Genomic DNA, 17,274 nt, shown 5'->3' with positions numbered 1-17,274 from the left:
CGGGATTTTCGGAAGAAGGAAAGGTCTAAATCGTAGAGCAAAATTCATGGCGCCATAAGAAGTATAAAAAGGTGTAATGGAAGACTTCAAATGTCAGGGGATTCTTCAGATTCTAAAATCCGCAATTTAAAGATAAGAGCCTCGCTGGTCTGATTCGAAGTCACTTCTTTGTCAGCCTAAAAACTTACTAAGTTGGTATATCGAGTTCAACTCCCAGTTGTAACCTCAAATTTTTAACAAACCGATGCTTCCGTATGTCTTTGGATCTAAGAATGAACTGGAATTGCCATTTGGCCTACCTTGTATGTTGCTCCTACTGAAGGAACTAGACCTACCTGTTAATGTGAAACTGATAAACTCATTCGAGCAAAACATTTCTTATTTTTCAAATGGGAACAGAAAATAGGTAATTTTCTGCTGAGGTAGTTACGATGCCGCTGATTGCTAGAAAGCACCGGATAAAATTATCCATTCCCGCAGTCCAAAGAGCAAGATGCCAAGTGAAATTGTGGGAGAAAACATAGTCCCCTCCCACGATCCTGACCCCTTTTGTTGTCCAACTTATCGCCTTAGTCTTATGGGAATTCAATCCAGATACTCAAGTGCAGTGGAACAACATAAACAAATGCTCCCAAGGTCTCAAATGATGCATGCCTACACTTAGTACCTGGATTGGGTTAACGAAGGCAAAAGTTGCAGTAAGAAAGTAGAGAGAACTACAATTGTGAGCTTCTTCATTTGGCCGGCCATAATCATAATCGATGCTGACGAAAAGACCATTATCTGCACTTCAATTTTTTTTTTTTGGTTCAAAGTGATCGGCCAATGAATCAACCGACGTCGTATCATAAACCAAGATTAGAGGATGAACCTCAAGCTATGTAGCCTGTTCAGTTAATACGACAACATTGAACTGATTTTTGCTTTGTGGCCAACCTTGGATGAATTGAAGCATCAACGAAGCACGTAGTTTAAATGAGCGGTCTCCATTGAGTCGGAAAATTGGTTCTAAGCACGACACTACGTCTGAGTCCAGCAGTAGTGCCAAGTTTGGAACCTATATTATCTAAGATACAGATCCCGTGTAAATAACTGATTATGATGACAAAAAAAAAAACAATGGGGTAAAATAAACAGTCCTTTTATCTCACTAGGTGGAAGAACAGAAAACAAACAAAAAAGAGAAATTACACGACTCATCTCCCAAATGTACACCATGACCGACCCTCTTATAAGTTCCTAGAAAATTTCTATACATCATAATTCACTTTTTCACACTTTGGAACTTGGCAATGCTAGTCTCCAAAATCGCCAGGAAGCTCGAGACATCACTTACAGGTTTTCAGTATGGATGTGATAACATGGATAACCATGCGAATGCTGTTGGCTTCACCGGAAGCTGTTGTTACTGCCCTTTGCCTCATTAGCATCTGGTATACCTGCTCAAGAATGGGCCGAGCGTGCATTATAATCATCGGATCAGATGGATTAAGGGCCATTGCGGCTTCAGTCACCCATGACAGTTTCCGGGTGGTCTCATTTCCAAGATCACATGCAAGCTGCTGGACAAGAGACAACAGGACTCCTTGACTTAAAGGCAACGGTGAAGTGGATAAAATGCCCTGGAGATCCACCTGTAAAGATAATGAAGGAAACATGAAAAAGTTGAGTTAGACAAACAAAACAAGGAATTGAGCTCTCCAAATATGACACTTTTGAGAACCTAAGTGTTCTTGGGACCAACACAAGTTTAATATAAATATGTGATCCAGCATTAACAGAATATGCATCAATATGCATAAGCTGAAAAAAGTCTGACATCGGAAGCATAGAAAATGAAATTTTCCATTGTTATTAATTTACAAAAATGTCAGATATCGACTAACACAAGTTACCATTCTAATATTTCACTAACCGCTGCAAACATAGGAAACAGAAACACACAACGGTGCTGGTCATGAACTAGTGTGAGAGAAATGTAGTTCAAGAAACCTGTCTATGTGCCTGCCTCCGCTTGTGCATGAAGAGTAATTAAATCAAATTAGCCACAACTTATGTCATCCCATAGTTTTGATCAACAAAGATATTGGTAAAGATGGTGCATAAATGCTGTCACGCAGGTAAACATATAAACATAATGACAGATCTTGCCCAAGGAAAATCACACCTGAGAACATAACCAAGAGACAAGAGAGAGATCACTCCGCTGGAGAGCTGCAGTGAATGCCTCCTCAAATTTGTGTTCAGAGATAAGCCTGGTAAGCTCCTTCGTGGGATCAAGGGGTACCTCTACCTGTTGAATGGGAATCGCCTGCACTTAGAGTAAACCTCACATAGGCATCTAATAGTCCTACAATACTGGAGAGACTGAATTCTACTTTCAACAAAGTACATATCAGGAACAAAAACATGAAATGTTGGAAATCAACCTGAGGGCCATTGCTGAGCAGCGAATTACTCATTGGGTCCATTGCAGGATTGGCCCTTGCACATGCAAAAGCAAGGATCTTCCGCTGGCCATCAGCAATATCGGTGTTCAATGTTTGCACAGCAGATGAAAGGGAGCTGATTCCGTCCTACATGCCACATAGAAAATTAAATATAGACAAATGAGCATTCAGTTCAGAAGTCCAATTGAATGAAGAAAGAGAAACTCAAAATAATCAATAAGCTTTATCATCACTTGCAAAAAGAAACAAGAAAGAAACAAATGTTCGTTAAGTTTAACATTGAAAAAAAAACGTTTTTCTTTTTTAAAATGCATTTTTTCATGTTTTTTTCGTTTAGGACTTCTTTCACGTTTTCCACATTTTTCACGCATTTTTATATTTTATATTTTTTCCTCTTTTTCTGCATTTTTCACGTTCTCTTACATATTTTACTACCATATTTTAATTTTTGCATTTTTACATTTAAGATATTTTTAATTGTTTTAAAATTTACTGAGATTTTCCGAAGATTGTCCTAAGAAAAACAACTTTGCTATATTATACATGAGAAAAACCTTGCCATTTAAACCCTTAACAAAACTTAACAAGTGGAGAACCATGGGTACAAGATAGGCCTGCACTGTTAATATCAAGTTCATGCTGTTCTTATGTAAAAGGGTAACGATGAACTATTTTAACGCCATAGAGAGAAGCAAAATACGTTTTCTATCTACATGTTAGCAAAGATACGAATTGACCACCATCCTTCTCAGTTTGTGACTTTCTAGGTAAGAATCAAAGACAGCAGGTAACCTTCCACCCCAATGTCCAGTTGGTTTCTGCATTTTTGAATAGGAGAAGATAAAAAATGAAGACCAAAAATGACAGGTCATATTTCTAGTATTGCAAGGTTCTCCGGCTCTAAACAAGATAAAAATATCAATGCCGTTGCAGAATGTTTGTAGCTTACTGTGGCATCTAAAGCAGACAAAAGACACTATGCCAATAGCAGTAAACTGCAAATATTAGCCCCAGGCCCCCAACTCTTGACCAAGAGGTGTAAACCAGATTAAATAAGAGGGAAAACCATGATCTTCACTAATATGGAAACGTGATGAGAAAAAGCATGTGAAACAGAGCCACAACTATTACGGGTCATGTGCATAATGCTTCACAACAACCATTGGCGGTTTCTGGGAAGAGAGGCGCTAGAACCTAGCAAGGGAAGTTAAGTATAATGTTCAATGTTTGTGCATGTATATTCACAACAGAATATCGGAATGCAGTGTTAATACACAATAGGAATGTTTTTAACTTGAGCAGTAAGTAAATAAAACAGAATATGCGTGTAACCAGTTCCAAGTCAAAGAGAACACCAAGTAACCCCTAGAGTGCAATGTCCGTGGTACACCTCTTTTGGGCCACAATCGATATGCGTGTAACCAGTTCCAAGTCAAAGAGAACACCAAGTAACCCCTAGAGTGCAATGTCCGTGGTACACCTCTTTTGGGCCACAACCCATTCCAGTCACAGTATCAGAGTGAACTAGAAAAATTCAACATCATGCAAGTTTTGTAACAAGTATATACTTACCTACTTGGCTAATGTCATATAGTAAAGTTCCTCATGACAAGATTACCAACCACACTAATTAAAATATACCAAAAAGAGGTAATGGATACACCAAACCAGCAGAAGGAGACCACTTTGTGTCATAATCAAATGAGCCTCAAATTAAAGCACCGTCCCTGTGAGAACTAGAAGGTATGACAGCAGCCAACAAAAAATGTTGGATGCGGCCAAAACTTTGAAATGATTACATACCCTTAAAGTAAGTGAAAGGTTAGAGTGTGTGGTCTCTAACTGTTGTTGGACTGCAGCAACATACTCTCCCATTCCTTTCTGAAAAGTGGAATCAATTTGTTCAAACATTGCTTTGCAGGAAAGTTCAAATGCTGGAATCAATGAACTCTCAATCGTTGACCTCACTCCATCCTGCATAAAAAGGATCCATTATGAAAGATATCAAAAATTGGATAACATTTTGTCATCAAATGCAGAAGCAAGAACTGGTTCTTCTCTTTCCAATATTGACCAGTTTAAAAAGTACAAACATTCCTTCAAGGGTCTGAACAAGAGACTAAATCATATTGCAAATTTGATCAAGTATAAAACCGCCAAAGTACTAGGAAATGTATTAATGCTGAAATTAGAACTATGTGGACATAAGTAATTACATGAAGGACTTGCTTGACAGAAGTTTGAAACTGTGTCTGCAGCTGTCTTGTCAATGCTGTTTCAAGTTTGGAGGTTAGAGACTTCTCCAACTGGTTGATTGCCTTGTCACTGAACCCTTTCTGCAATGCAAACATCATAAATATCATCAGACATAGAAATCATGCTACCAAATTCATTGTGTATCCTGTCAGATTCAAACCTGAAAAGATTCTGTGATTGCAGACGGAATGGCTTTATCAAGAGAAGATATCACATTCTTGGTCACTGTTGGGCCGATAGCAGCAATTTCCTTTTTCAACGTCCTATCCAACAGAGCAGGGAGGTCCTTATTGATAATACTTGACACCAGGCTTGTTATCTGTTGAAGTCGGTCACGCTCAACCTTCTCATGTTTTTCATTTTCCTCAAGAACCCGAGACCACAAGGCATCAATATTTGTTTTAATAATTCGATCCATGTTACGACCTAAAGCTGCTTCAATTCGTTTCCCTTCTTTAGAAATAGGCACTGTAACCATTGTGGCCATCTGTTTCGGCATTTCCTTTTGCATTGTTATAAGCTGCAAGTACATCAAAACATCATGTAAGAACACGTGATTTTTCATTACACAGATCAGAAGTAGATGCCTGAGAATTTTAACGAAATCGCACTAAGAGATTTAGCAAAGCAAACCAAAAGATGAAGTGCCAGTTGATTCCTAATTTGCCAAGAAAATGACTGCAATTTCTAGGAGTAGAAAACCTTTACTTTGGTGAACCGGAACCAAAAAATATTAATCTTGCTACAATGTTGTTAAAATCAGAAAAATACACCTACATAAGCCCATATTGGCCCATGTCAGCCATTATTAAAATAAATTTTCATTCCTTTGTTTAAAATTTATTTTTTAATAAATTCATAAAAAAGGTAAAAAATCAAGCCATAATGAATGAAGTGGACCATTACAGTATGATATATATCTCGGCCTATAAATGAAAGGAGCCATAACAGGCCCCATCATTTTACAGCCACTAGTAAAATGACATATTAAACTGTCTTTTACAACACTGGTTAAAGTAGTTATTTAAATTTTAAAAAACAAAAAACAAACTTTCTTGTAAACTGACATCAAGCCCATGGCAAGAATATAACTGGCATGTTGATTTGGCTTGGCTATACCCGACTCTCTCATATGTTAGAGTATACTCATGTGTGCATCTTTGATTGCAGTTCAGAGGTATTAGATCTGTGAAGAAAACAAGCTTGTTCTTCTGCAAAGGTAGAATCCACGAGCAAAATGACATTTTGACAGTACATACCATTCATGATGATACCCACAGTCACTCAAGAGTTGCAAAAGAAGTAAACTCCACCTATCACAAGGTCAGAAACCAAGTCTATTGAGGACATATACCAGCTGAATTCACCGTCTCTCTCTCACCACCACTATGACAAGGTGAGTAAAATTAAGGATGCATAGAAGGTGCATTAACGAAGACCTATGGGTACAGATGGGGGCATATAATTTTATCCTTGTTAAGCTAAAACATCATTGTTATGAGCTCAACTTTTAGTTTGGCCTAGTTATGAAGCATTGCACTGTGGATGAGAACTCAAAACAACAACATCCAGACATGCAGTGTGATACATCAGCATCATCACGGGAGGCACCTCAATCTCTTTGATATGAATAAAGTTTCAGACTACCTCAAGGGGACAAACCAGTGAACAACAGCCAAAGTCCATCTGAAGAATAAATGCAACAACAACCCAAATTTTGAAGACAGAAGAACCTCTATTAAGAAGGAACCATCTGGTTCTCTTTGAAGAGAATGAAACAACAAAACCCATCAAACATGGAACTCATAAAGCAGGCAACAAATAAGTTATTTAGTAGGTTCTAATTGACTTGAGTAATGGTGCCTGAAGGTCCATAAACTATGCATTTGTTTTCCAGAGTCTTTGTGTCAAACTGCAAACATTGTGTAACATGGAAACAAGGGACATGCAACATAAGCACCAACTTCAGGAATTAAATTCACCTGGTTCAGTGACTCCTGCATAGCTAAGATCTGGGCATAAGCAGCCTCTGCAGGGACACTCGAGCTACTAACAGGCTCACCATTCAAAGAATCTGTAGAGTTGAACGGGCTAGCAGTAGTGGAAGATGACGCTGATGCTTGAGAAGATTTTACTTTATTTTTCTTCCCTTTAACAATTACAGAAGGTGATTGTGTAATGGAAGAACCCAGAGATATCTCAGTTGCTTTCTCAGCAGCATCCTTCGTAGGATCCTGGCCTTCATCCTCATGTACATCAGATGGCAGCTCTCTCTCATCCGAGACACCAGCATCTTCAATTTGGCGACCATCCATTCCAAATACCTCATTAGGTAAGGGGCAGCATTCTCTGGCTATATCACGCCTGAGGTCTGAAGCCTGGGAATAAAAAGTCTTTTCTCTCTTATCTTCAATAAGGATGCGGGTCTCTCTCTTGGATTCGGGCTCCTCCAGCTGACCAACTCCACCCTCACCAACAACCTTGACTTCTACTACCACACTCTCAGCCTCATTGTTCATCCCAACATCCTGCACAACTGTTTCTCCCAACTTAGAATCTTTTGCAGGCTGACTATTCTCCGAAGAAACAGTCATTGATAGTATTTCTGATGGTGTTATCAAGTGTGCAGGACTACCACCTAGATTAAAAGTGATGGAAGAGTTTGGGACCGCAGGCAAATTGTTTTCTTTCAGCATTTCATTTCCACAGTTATCATTCAAGGAAGGAATATCAGGCAAATCCATATGAACAGTCTCTACCTTCCTGTCAACCATGTAGTTGTTAACCATCTGGTCACCAATCCCTTCAGCAGGAGGCCTCTGTTCAGAGGTTTTTGGTGGGCTTCTGGGACCAGACAACCTCCCTGACAGTCTTGGACTCAGAGGTAGAGGCGGAGATTGCATACAAGAATTATTCCCATCAGAGATAGCAGATAAAAGCACATTTGACTTTGACCCTACCCTAGGAATAACTAATTCAGATACTCCCGACGAACCTGATAGTCCAGCCTGTATGCTTGCTGATGCACTCTCAGAACTGTCTTGACGAAATGGTGATTTGGGCCTTGAATTTCCCAATTCCACATCATTCACTGGACTTTCCTGTGGTGAATCTACTGGATTTAGGGCATCTGAACTCGAGATGTCAAAAGCACGGGAGACACTCAACTCTGAAGCCGTGAGATCCAAAGGTGGTGGCAAACACAGAGACAGATCAAGAGCATACTGTTGAATGGCCTGTGTCTGCACACAGTAAATTTGAACAATGCCCTCTGTTTCTGATATACTTTCACTGGTCCCAGTAAGACTCAAGATAGGCATTGTGACGGTAAATTCTGCAATGTAATCCATGTGTGTGGCAGTTGGATTTGCTCCATATTCCACGTGGACCGCATAAATAGCATTCTTTTTAGCATTAGCAAGCAATACAAGTCCCACACGAGGCAATACTACAACTTGATTGAAGAATGCATTTTCCACTTGTGGTTCAGATGAACTTTTCAGCTCCAGTGTTTGCATGCAATGCCAAGATTCAACCTCGCTAGGCAAAAGCCATCCTTCTGGGCTTGCTGAGGACCAAATTTTCAGCTCACGGCTAAGAGGACCCTGGAAGAGAAACATGACATGGTAAGAGCTAGGATGGAAAAGCGATGCACAAATGAAAGGGAAAATGGAGAATCAGCATTTTCCCATAAGCTTTGAGCTGAATACTTATACCACTCATAGATTTGTGGAATTGTAAACATTCTTTTCACCATTACCATTACCATCAATATCAACCTCACTTGACCATGGATTGCTTATTCTATCCATAATTATCTAAAGAAAATAAGGTCACCAAAACCACCCTAATCAATAAGCAGGATCATGAGAATTAATATAGTTCCTATAATATTCAAACACCTCGTCCCTCCAGTCTGTGGAAAATAGTGGAGCCAAGAGGGAATACACTGGTTTGAACCGCAATGGAACTGGGGAAGGATATCTAACTATCCAGCATTCCTCATGCTAGAGAGTTAAGATATCCCAATTTTGTAGCACTATAATAGAAACTCAACATGAAAATGTAAATGTAACAATCCAGAACCATGTAGGTCAATCGCAAGTATATATCAAATTTGTATGGCAACTCAGCGCACTACTAACTTGAATTCATGCTACTAAAACTTGGGCATTGAGATGTATCAGACACAGCATTGGGCCTGATTGACAAAGCATTCTCTGCCATTTTAAAATACAGTTTTCATGTTATTAGCATAATTGTACCTTTGATGCTTTGACCATTTCTATCACACAGATATGACATGCATAAAAGGAACTTGTAACGAAAATAGAACTCATACTGCTGTCAGAAGAACAACGTGATCAGGCCGTTGAGGTGCCACTAAAAATGTTACTGAATTCACTGGCTGGCCATCATGAGGCGTCAGCGTAAAAAGTGGTGATGACTTCCTTTCTCCCCATATCTTTACCTGTTCATAGAAGAATTTTCAAAAGAAAACCACAAAAGACATTGCCTTAGGTTCACCATCTAACAAAACAAAGAACAGAACAAACATTACAGCAGTAAAAAAGAAATGAGTAAAGGAGCACGTTCTTGGATGTTCACCTCAAACTTGTATACACTATACAGTATGCACATCAGCCAAAGGAACATGAGATACAGATGAAGACTACCACATTATGGTGACAACTTTTTGTAAGAAAAAGGGCCACATTACCTTTTACTGAAGAAATGATAATTACATTGTCATCTTCATAAAAGAAAAGGTAGTCAAAGCTATAACAGTGCAAAATTAGCCAATTCTACAAGAACACCAGAGTTAGCATCTATCTACTCCTCGAGCAATCCATTGAACAGTTACACAAGGAACCTAACAGGTTCATAAGATATCCATCCTAAGAATCAAGATCACACTGATGGGCTATACATGGATAACTGGATCTCCAAATTAAAAAGAGAAACAAGCAAAGGCATAATGAAGCTCAGCAGCAATCCTTACGGGGACACCAGAAGAGATGATCTCAAAATGCATTAAAGGGACAGGCATTTGCGTCTTGACTCCTTTGGCAGTGCCTTCATCAAGCAGCTTCATCAGTTTCAACTTCCAAGAGTTGATTGGGTTATTAATTATGGACGCTTTGAAATTTGAAGTGGATGCAAAGTAAACCACAAATTATTTCATACAGCAGAACAAGACCAAGTATTTTGCAATGCCTAAAGATGGAATACATGATGCTCCACAATTTGATAAACTGTCTATTAAATGGGAAAAAAGGGAAATCAAGGTCATCAGCTGAATGATGGTCAATTTGTGAGAGTTTAAGCTTCGTTCCATAGAAAGCCTCATAGGAATGTTATGCACAAATTAACTAAATTCCAGATGAATCAAAGAAGGGAAGACTTATATTCCTTTTGTTTTCTTCCCGTCTGCTTTGGGATCTAGAGCAACATGATCTGATAGGAGAAACATTTCCAGCAAGTATAAATTTTACTTAAGTCAGAGAGTTGCAACTTGTAACATACTCAAAGGCTTGCCCACCACAAGAACAAAAAAAATCGTTCCTCGTTTAACCAAACCTAGACAACCTAGAACCCAAATGACATTAACAGCTAACAGAGCCTCAAATCTTATTGGATGATTCAGAACCACAATGATGAGATCCAAATTCACAATTTCATATACCGAATGAAGTAAAATGATAATCAGTCTCTTGTTCTACAACAGAAAATTTGAGATCATGCAAAAGCATATTTCAAGAAGTACAGGGATGCATTGGTGCACAATGCTTCTCAATCCCAAATATCAAATATAATATTAACAAATATACAATATGTATGTTTATACATTAGAAATAAAGCTAGCTAAATCAATCATTTCACTCTGAAGTCTCAAAATAAAAAGTTCTACAACATCCAGAGAGAATGCTAATCAGAAATTTCATACAACAAGGTCAAGAATGTACTAACTGTGCCATCTGTGGATGCTGAGGCCAAGCGAGATGTCATCCATTGGCATATTGACAAATCAGTGACATCACCATCATGTCTGCCAACAATGTAGACTCCATCAATTGGCTTATCGAGAGGGCACTTTATTGGTTCCTCCTCTGAAATAAAATCTCCTTTTGCCACTTTTAGAGTATCAATTCTGAGCACATGATTCCCAATACCTACCATCAAAACTTCCTGTTCAAGAACATCATCTAGAAAATAGTCAGAAGTCAGAACCAAGCATGCAACTCTATAATTCACTATTTGCTCTTAATCAACTTCACATGACTCTCTCTCTCTCTCTCTGTCTCTCTCTCTCTCTCTCTCTCAATCTAAAACAATAAAAGAAATCCATGCACTCAGCAGTACATTTAGCTTATGAGTTATGCCAGAAGTAATACTTAAAGCATTACTTGTTTATGTGTGTGCCAACAAACACGAGGATGAAACAATTCCCTGTCTCCAACTATCTGCATGGCTAGGATAATTTTTGCTGTAATCTGAGGCTTGTCCTCTTCATCATGGCTTTCAGTAATCTTCCAGATGAAAACCTTACCATCCACACTTGCACTGTAAATAATCACAACTATAAAAATATTTACCAGCACAGTACTAGCGTCAATATAAGAAATACAAGGTAACATTATGAAAGATAAAGCACCTGGCCAGGAGATGAACATCCTCAGCAAAGAAAGCCATATCGGTGACTCTCTGAAGCAAAAACAAACAAGTAGTACAAAGGTTAGTGGCTATTTAATCATTTTGGAATGAAAATGGTCCATCAAGAAGGGCAAGGAATCCTCTTCTACTCCAAGCAATTGGTGGGTGGATATCAAATGGGGATATTTTTTAAAGCAGGCATATGAACAGGGGGAGGAAAAAGAAAATGACGAATATGCAACAGTATATTTAACACTCAATAGTGCAGATCTAACTCCTGTGCAGATCCCATTAGTCACAAGACCCTTTAATGTCTGGACTCTGTATTAATGTCAAACCCAAACTTGCAGGAGCAGGGAATACTGCAGCAGGGCATTAGAAGTATATATGTGTGTGTGCATGTAAACACACACACACATATATACACATACACATATATATAAACTGAGTTCTGAACAGATCAGCTCCATGTGAAGCTGGTAACCAGGAAATGGAATATATGAGAACTCATAAAAACTACTATTGGCGGTTGCCTGATCAGTCTGATCAAATAACTCATAGTTCGCCACATTAAAGTGACTATTTAAAATAATGAATGATAGATAGCAGTTTGACTTCATAAAGTTATTTTTCATGTGTGCCGTGCCACGATCATCTAATCAACTGATCAGACAACCACATGTGGTTTTCATAGGTTCTCACATGTCTTGAGAGAATTCTCACTTTCAACTGTACATGCACATGAATACTACATACATGCATGCAGATGCAAAATACCTATAAAAGGCTACTTTCAGACACAATAATTAATGCATATAAGCAAGATACTTCTCCAAGTATGGTTTTTTGAGACTAGTTGATATGCAGAACAACTTATTAAAATGGTCGCATTAGCAAAATCTCTAAGCATGTGATTAATTGCACCAACCTTTTCCAACTGAGGGGCAAAACTCCTCTCCTTCAGCATGCTCACAGGGTTCCTTTCAAACACAATACTTGTTTCACTTGAGACAAGTTTTGACTTTCTATCCAGAAGATAGGGCACTGAAAGTTGAGGACTAGATGTTCCAACTTTTGATCCTTAAAATCGGGGACCTCTCTCTCTCTCTCTCTCTCTCTCTTGTGTGTGTGTGTGTGTCTGTGTGTATGTGTGTATGTGTGTATCAGCTGGGTAGGCCCCAAGGAATGACGGTGGCCTTGCTGATCATGTGGTGGCCAATGGTGGAGCTCTTTGGTGATAGGACTTGCTGAAGCAGTGGGAAGCTCTTCACTGCAGTAAGAAGATCTTTAGTGCAAATAGCACATTGTGGGTGTTTCTGCAGTTTTGGGTGCAGAAGAGGATGAATTGGGATCAAATCATTGGGCTTCTGAGGTTCTGACTGCCCATTGTCTCTAGTGACAATGAGGGTACATAGTTTCAAAATTTTATGTAGGTTATATCGTCTCTTAGAAGGAGCAGTTAACAATAGTCGGCCTGGGAGGGTCCTAGTTTCAGACCTTGTAGGCGTCCCAATCAGGGGGTTCTCTTAAGTAATCTTGAGCTGCATCTTTCGAGATTTCTGGGAGGCTGTTTCTCCCTCGAAAGGTAATCTAACCCAGAACACTCTAACGTGCAATTGCAGGAGAGTTTGTTCCTATTGCAGGGTCTACCAAAGGTAATCTAACCCAGAACACTCTAACGTGCAATTGCAGGAGAGTTTGTTCCTATTGCAGGGTCTACCATAATGGTACCAGAGCATAGGTTCTCGGGTTACAGCTCATGAAGCCATGAATGCAGTGGAGACTCGTCATCTGCTGAAGGAGGAAGGCAGGCGGAAGTTTGAAGGCACATGTGGACACAATACAGAATGATACTGACTGACTCGAGCAGTTAACAAGAAGCCCTAGGGAGGACATGGGTAGCCATGCGAACAAACCAAAGGGAACTCCAAGGATTATTGTGGAGTATGCCAGAACAGATGCTGGCAAGAACTAATGAAGACCATGACAAATGTTGGCAGATCGGAGGAGCTACGCTGTGCATGGGCAAACAAAGGTTGGTAGTTCAGCAAATTAGTGGGCAACGAAGGAAGAACTAAGGAGAAGTTAAACTAGAAAAGCAACTGCTGAAAGGAAGCGGACAACAGCTCCAGCTTGAGTAGGGCAGAAGCAGTACAAAATGGGAATGGCTAACTCTCCAGAGCCTGCGAATCTAGAACTGCCAAAGTTCAATGTGGGAGACCGTCCCAGCTTGGAATTCCATATTGAACAATACTTCATATGCCAGGAGCAGCATCAAGCAGAGAATGGTTCACGCCTAGAAGGAAATGCAATTAGGTGGTATAAATGGTATAAAACCGAATGGAGAGCCGACGTGGGATAGAGGAGTTTCTCAAAGCATTACCATCAGATTTTTTCTTCCGTCAATTCTTTTGTGATGCCTTCATTTAAGATTTAGCCATGTTTCCTTTTCTTGCGTAGCTCCTACAGTCTAACAGTTGATCAAGAAAGCACGTTGTAGGACTGATGATTCTCTCAAGCAGACTAACAACTTGACCAGTTAAAATTCATCTTGTCGTGACAATACAATCACAACCGCAGTTACTTCATAAGAAACTGAAAATAACTGCTATCTTAAAGCATAAGCTGAATCAGCTAAGGCACAGGTTTAGTTCCTTGTGAACCATCATTCAAAGCATTAAACCTTTGAGAAATCATCAAATATTCGAATGAATCGTTATTATTGAAAGCTGAAGCAAAAGCAATAATTCTTTCAACCCACAAGCACCAGACACATAACAAAAATAAATAAAAGTTAGAACTAAGTCAGACAGAAAAGCAATAAGAGAACCTGCGAATGCCCACGAAGCAAATGACGCAGTGCGGTGTTTATGTTGAGCACCCGTATCGCGCCCAATTTCAATCCGTAGCATATGTACGTCCCATTTACGGCTATCTGCCTCCCGATAACAAGACCTGGATCTGAACCATATTTGGTAATAGGATTGACCTCCAATTGAGGCTGCACCTCACCAGGGCGCCTATCATCCACATCATATACAGCATATTCGCCGCCCATATGCCGTCCCCTCGGCAATTTACTGCTAGGTAATCGACCAGGAGCCATAACCGGCGGAGGAGCGGCCAAGCTAATAGGCGGAGCCGTCGGCATCATCGGTAGAACCGGCACGCTCTGAGAATAAGCTTCTGATGAGATTGGGGGATGAGGCAGTTCAATATTCCTAGGGGCACTAGCGAGAGGATCGCCTCCAGATGTTTGGGTGCTGAGGAGCGCCATAAGCCTGGCACCCGGATTCGGAGCAGGCGAGGCAGAGGACGGGATGTGGGGAGCAGTTGGTTGGGGAAGTTGTGGAGAGAAAACAGGATGAGGAGGGAGCGGGGAGTTGCTGAACGGCGGCCTCAATGGCGGGTGGGAGTTCTGAAGCGGGTCTGGCGGGTAATGCATGTAGTGGTGGTATGGTGCGGTCTGTGGCGGGTATGAGAACGGCCCCGGCTGCAAATTTGGGAGGTTTGGGAGTTGGGGAGATGAGTAGGGGGATGGGAATTGTGGTGCAGATGGTGCAGCCCCATACCCAGGTGGAGCATTAGGGTTAGGGATAGGGTTTGGAGGATTGTTGGGTTTGAAGAGTTTCTGCACATCAAAGCCACCAGACCCACCACTCTGATTTGGGTTGCCGGAAGACGCCATGGGTGCCCTAGAAGCTAAACCAGTGGCACCGCTGATCAAGAAAACCACGAATGAAGAGCGTCAGATCAGGCAGGAGAGGAAGATTTACAGCTTGAGATTGGAAGGAGAAATGGAAAGAGAAATGGTCGCTTTAAAAAAAACCCTAGAAATCCACCATGTCGATGGATGAATGATGATCAGAAAGTTGAAGAAAGAGCTTATACTAAAGTGCCACACCTTATTGAGGCCTCTCTCTCCCCGCTCTCGCTCTGTCTCTCTCCAGAATCGCTTTTCCTTGGAGTGAGAAAATCAATGGCCAAAAAATTACAGCAGCAGTAACATACACTAATTTATGGATGACAATGGGGGGAGGGAACAGGAAGCAGAGGGGTGAAAAAAATGAAGAGAGAAGGTAGGTAAGGCGATAAGGAATACTATCAGATACTAAGCGTCATTTTAAGTTGCAGAAAAAACAAGCATGTAGACAATCAGGTTCATATATTTATGTGAAAAGACTTTACCTTTATGTAAGAATTAAGACATTTGAATGTGGAAAAAATATGTAAAATTAATACAAACAATGTGACAAAATGCAAACAAGAGAAACATACTTTTTAGATAATTAATATGCAAAAATGATTAGGCAAAATCTTAAAATTAATATGAAAAATTCCAAAAATAATATGTTTTTTTAAGTCATGTCCAAGTGTGTCGCTGTACCAATGTCAGCCTGTCGATACGACAGTCATTGTGCCGTATCCATGTCACTCAACAAATAATTCAATGAGAAAATCTGCCAATAAACGAAACGAGTTTTGTTACTACTATTATCTAAATATTTTTAATTCATGTTTAATTTGTTCTTCTTTTATTACTATTGTAATTATTCTCGTCCAACTAATTGGTCCTTATAAATCTCATTTGCCGTGTGTTGTTAAGTGCGAACTCTTTTTTAATTTCTTTAAATTTCATTTTTTTAAACCATTGAATTTTTAAAAGGCTTAAAGTATTGTTTCTCGATCCAAAACGTTAAATCTGATACGATTCATCCCTTCGGAAATAATTGTTCGTTTAAAAAACACCTTGTAATAGGAACCTCAATGGATCATGTTCAAATTAGTGCTACGATGTTCACACATTCGTATTTGAATACTAATGCAGCAAAGTTCAGGTCATATTTGAATCCAAATTTTACATTCATAATATACATCTGATCTGAATATGACTTGTTTTCATATATGAATATGAATCTGACGTTTAAATACACAACTGATTCTCAAACCCATTGTGCCACGTTAAGAACTGACGTATAAAATGTATGGATATTCGATAGCCGACATGTATTTATTATTTAAGCATAAACTGAATTCGATAACTCTAGGGCTGTTTGTTTGCATGTAGCCTCGTTCTCAAGGATGGTATCTTATGATAAACTAGAACAAATTCACTTATGATATGCAACCAGTTCAAGATAACTTAGGTTGTGTTTTTTTTTTCCACAGCAGATTTGAAATTCGCAGTGATATGAAATCTTATGATCTTAGATTCATGGATTTAAGGTCAGACCATGAATTTAAAATCCATGTTAACTATGAGATCCTCAGCTTAAACAAACAGATTGTTCAAAATACACCTTTTTGTGAAGCTTCAAATTGAATTGAAGATCTTTCAAAATACACCTTTTTATATGAAGCTTCTTATGTAAAATTCAAAACTATCAAACTACAAGCTTAATTAAACTAGGCATTGGTCAAAAGAATCAGATTATTAAATTATCTATTTTTTTATAAATGTCATAAGTGGTTAAGACATGTAACGCGGAAGAATGAAATTATTAAAATATTTTTTTTCATAAGTGGCTAAAAATATCCCAAAAATATAGGAACAAGTTATACATTATGGCTATCAACAAAAGATCATGTATTATGGATTTGAAATGACCAAAATGCCTCTATTGGTGTAATGAAGAACCCCCCATACCCGCAAGGGCAAAAGCAGAACTTATGGGGATTTTTTCTGAATTTCATATAAAAAGAATGCACGTATTGTCAATGGATTGTTCAGTAAACTTCGAAGATCACCACCCGTCAGCTAAAAGGCTGACTGCTGATTCATGAACATTACAAGACAAAGTCCAAGAGGTCGCAAGTTCAAATCCAGCAAGCCACGTTTTTGTACAAGATCAAAGTTAGGCTTCAACAGATTCATCAACCAAAGATTAAGTCTTGGCAGAATTTCTCTTTTGTC

General features: G+C 39.3%; 1 protein-coding gene across 2 annotated transcripts; it reads right to left on the bottom strand.

The window, feature by feature from the left end:
* Positions 1 to 1,125: 1,125 nt before the first annotated feature.
* Positions 1,126 to 15,424, bottom strand: LOC116249815 (enhancer of mRNA-decapping protein 4). 2 transcript variants are annotated; one of them, XM_031623096.2, is made up of 13 exons: positions 15,265 to 15,424; positions 14,191 to 15,079; positions 11,362 to 11,411; positions 11,114 to 11,270; positions 10,677 to 10,895; positions 9,049 to 9,177; positions 6,689 to 8,311; positions 4,867 to 5,226; positions 4,667 to 4,786; positions 4,254 to 4,424; positions 2,430 to 2,576; positions 2,168 to 2,311; positions 1,126 to 1,634 (listed from the first exon to the last, which is right to left on the bottom strand). In XM_031623096.2, exons 2-13 carry the CDS (start codon positions 15,046 to 15,048, stop codon positions 1,329 to 1,331), a joined length of 4,284 nt encoding a protein of 1,427 aa, XP_031478956.1. In that variant the 5' UTR covers positions 15,049 to 15,079; positions 15,265 to 15,424; the 3' UTR covers positions 1,126 to 1,328. The 2 variants fall into 2 exon arrangements, with proteins under 2 accessions (XP_031478956.1, XP_031478958.1); XM_031623098.2 differs by lacking the exon at positions 15,265 to 15,424 and having other exon boundaries at positions 2,168 to 2,293; positions 14,191 to 15,255.
* Positions 15,425 to 17,274: the final 1,850 nt, after the last annotated feature.

This window comes from Nymphaea colorata, chromosome 3, assembly GCF_008831285.2.
Source record: "Nymphaea colorata isolate Beijing-Zhang1983 chromosome 3, ASM883128v2, whole genome shotgun sequence".
Lineage (NCBI taxonomy): Eukaryota > Viridiplantae > Streptophyta > Magnoliopsida > Nymphaeales > Nymphaeaceae > Nymphaea > Nymphaea colorata.
Note: the sequence above shows the minus strand (reverse complement) of the source record. Positions and strands in the feature narration are given on the sequence as shown.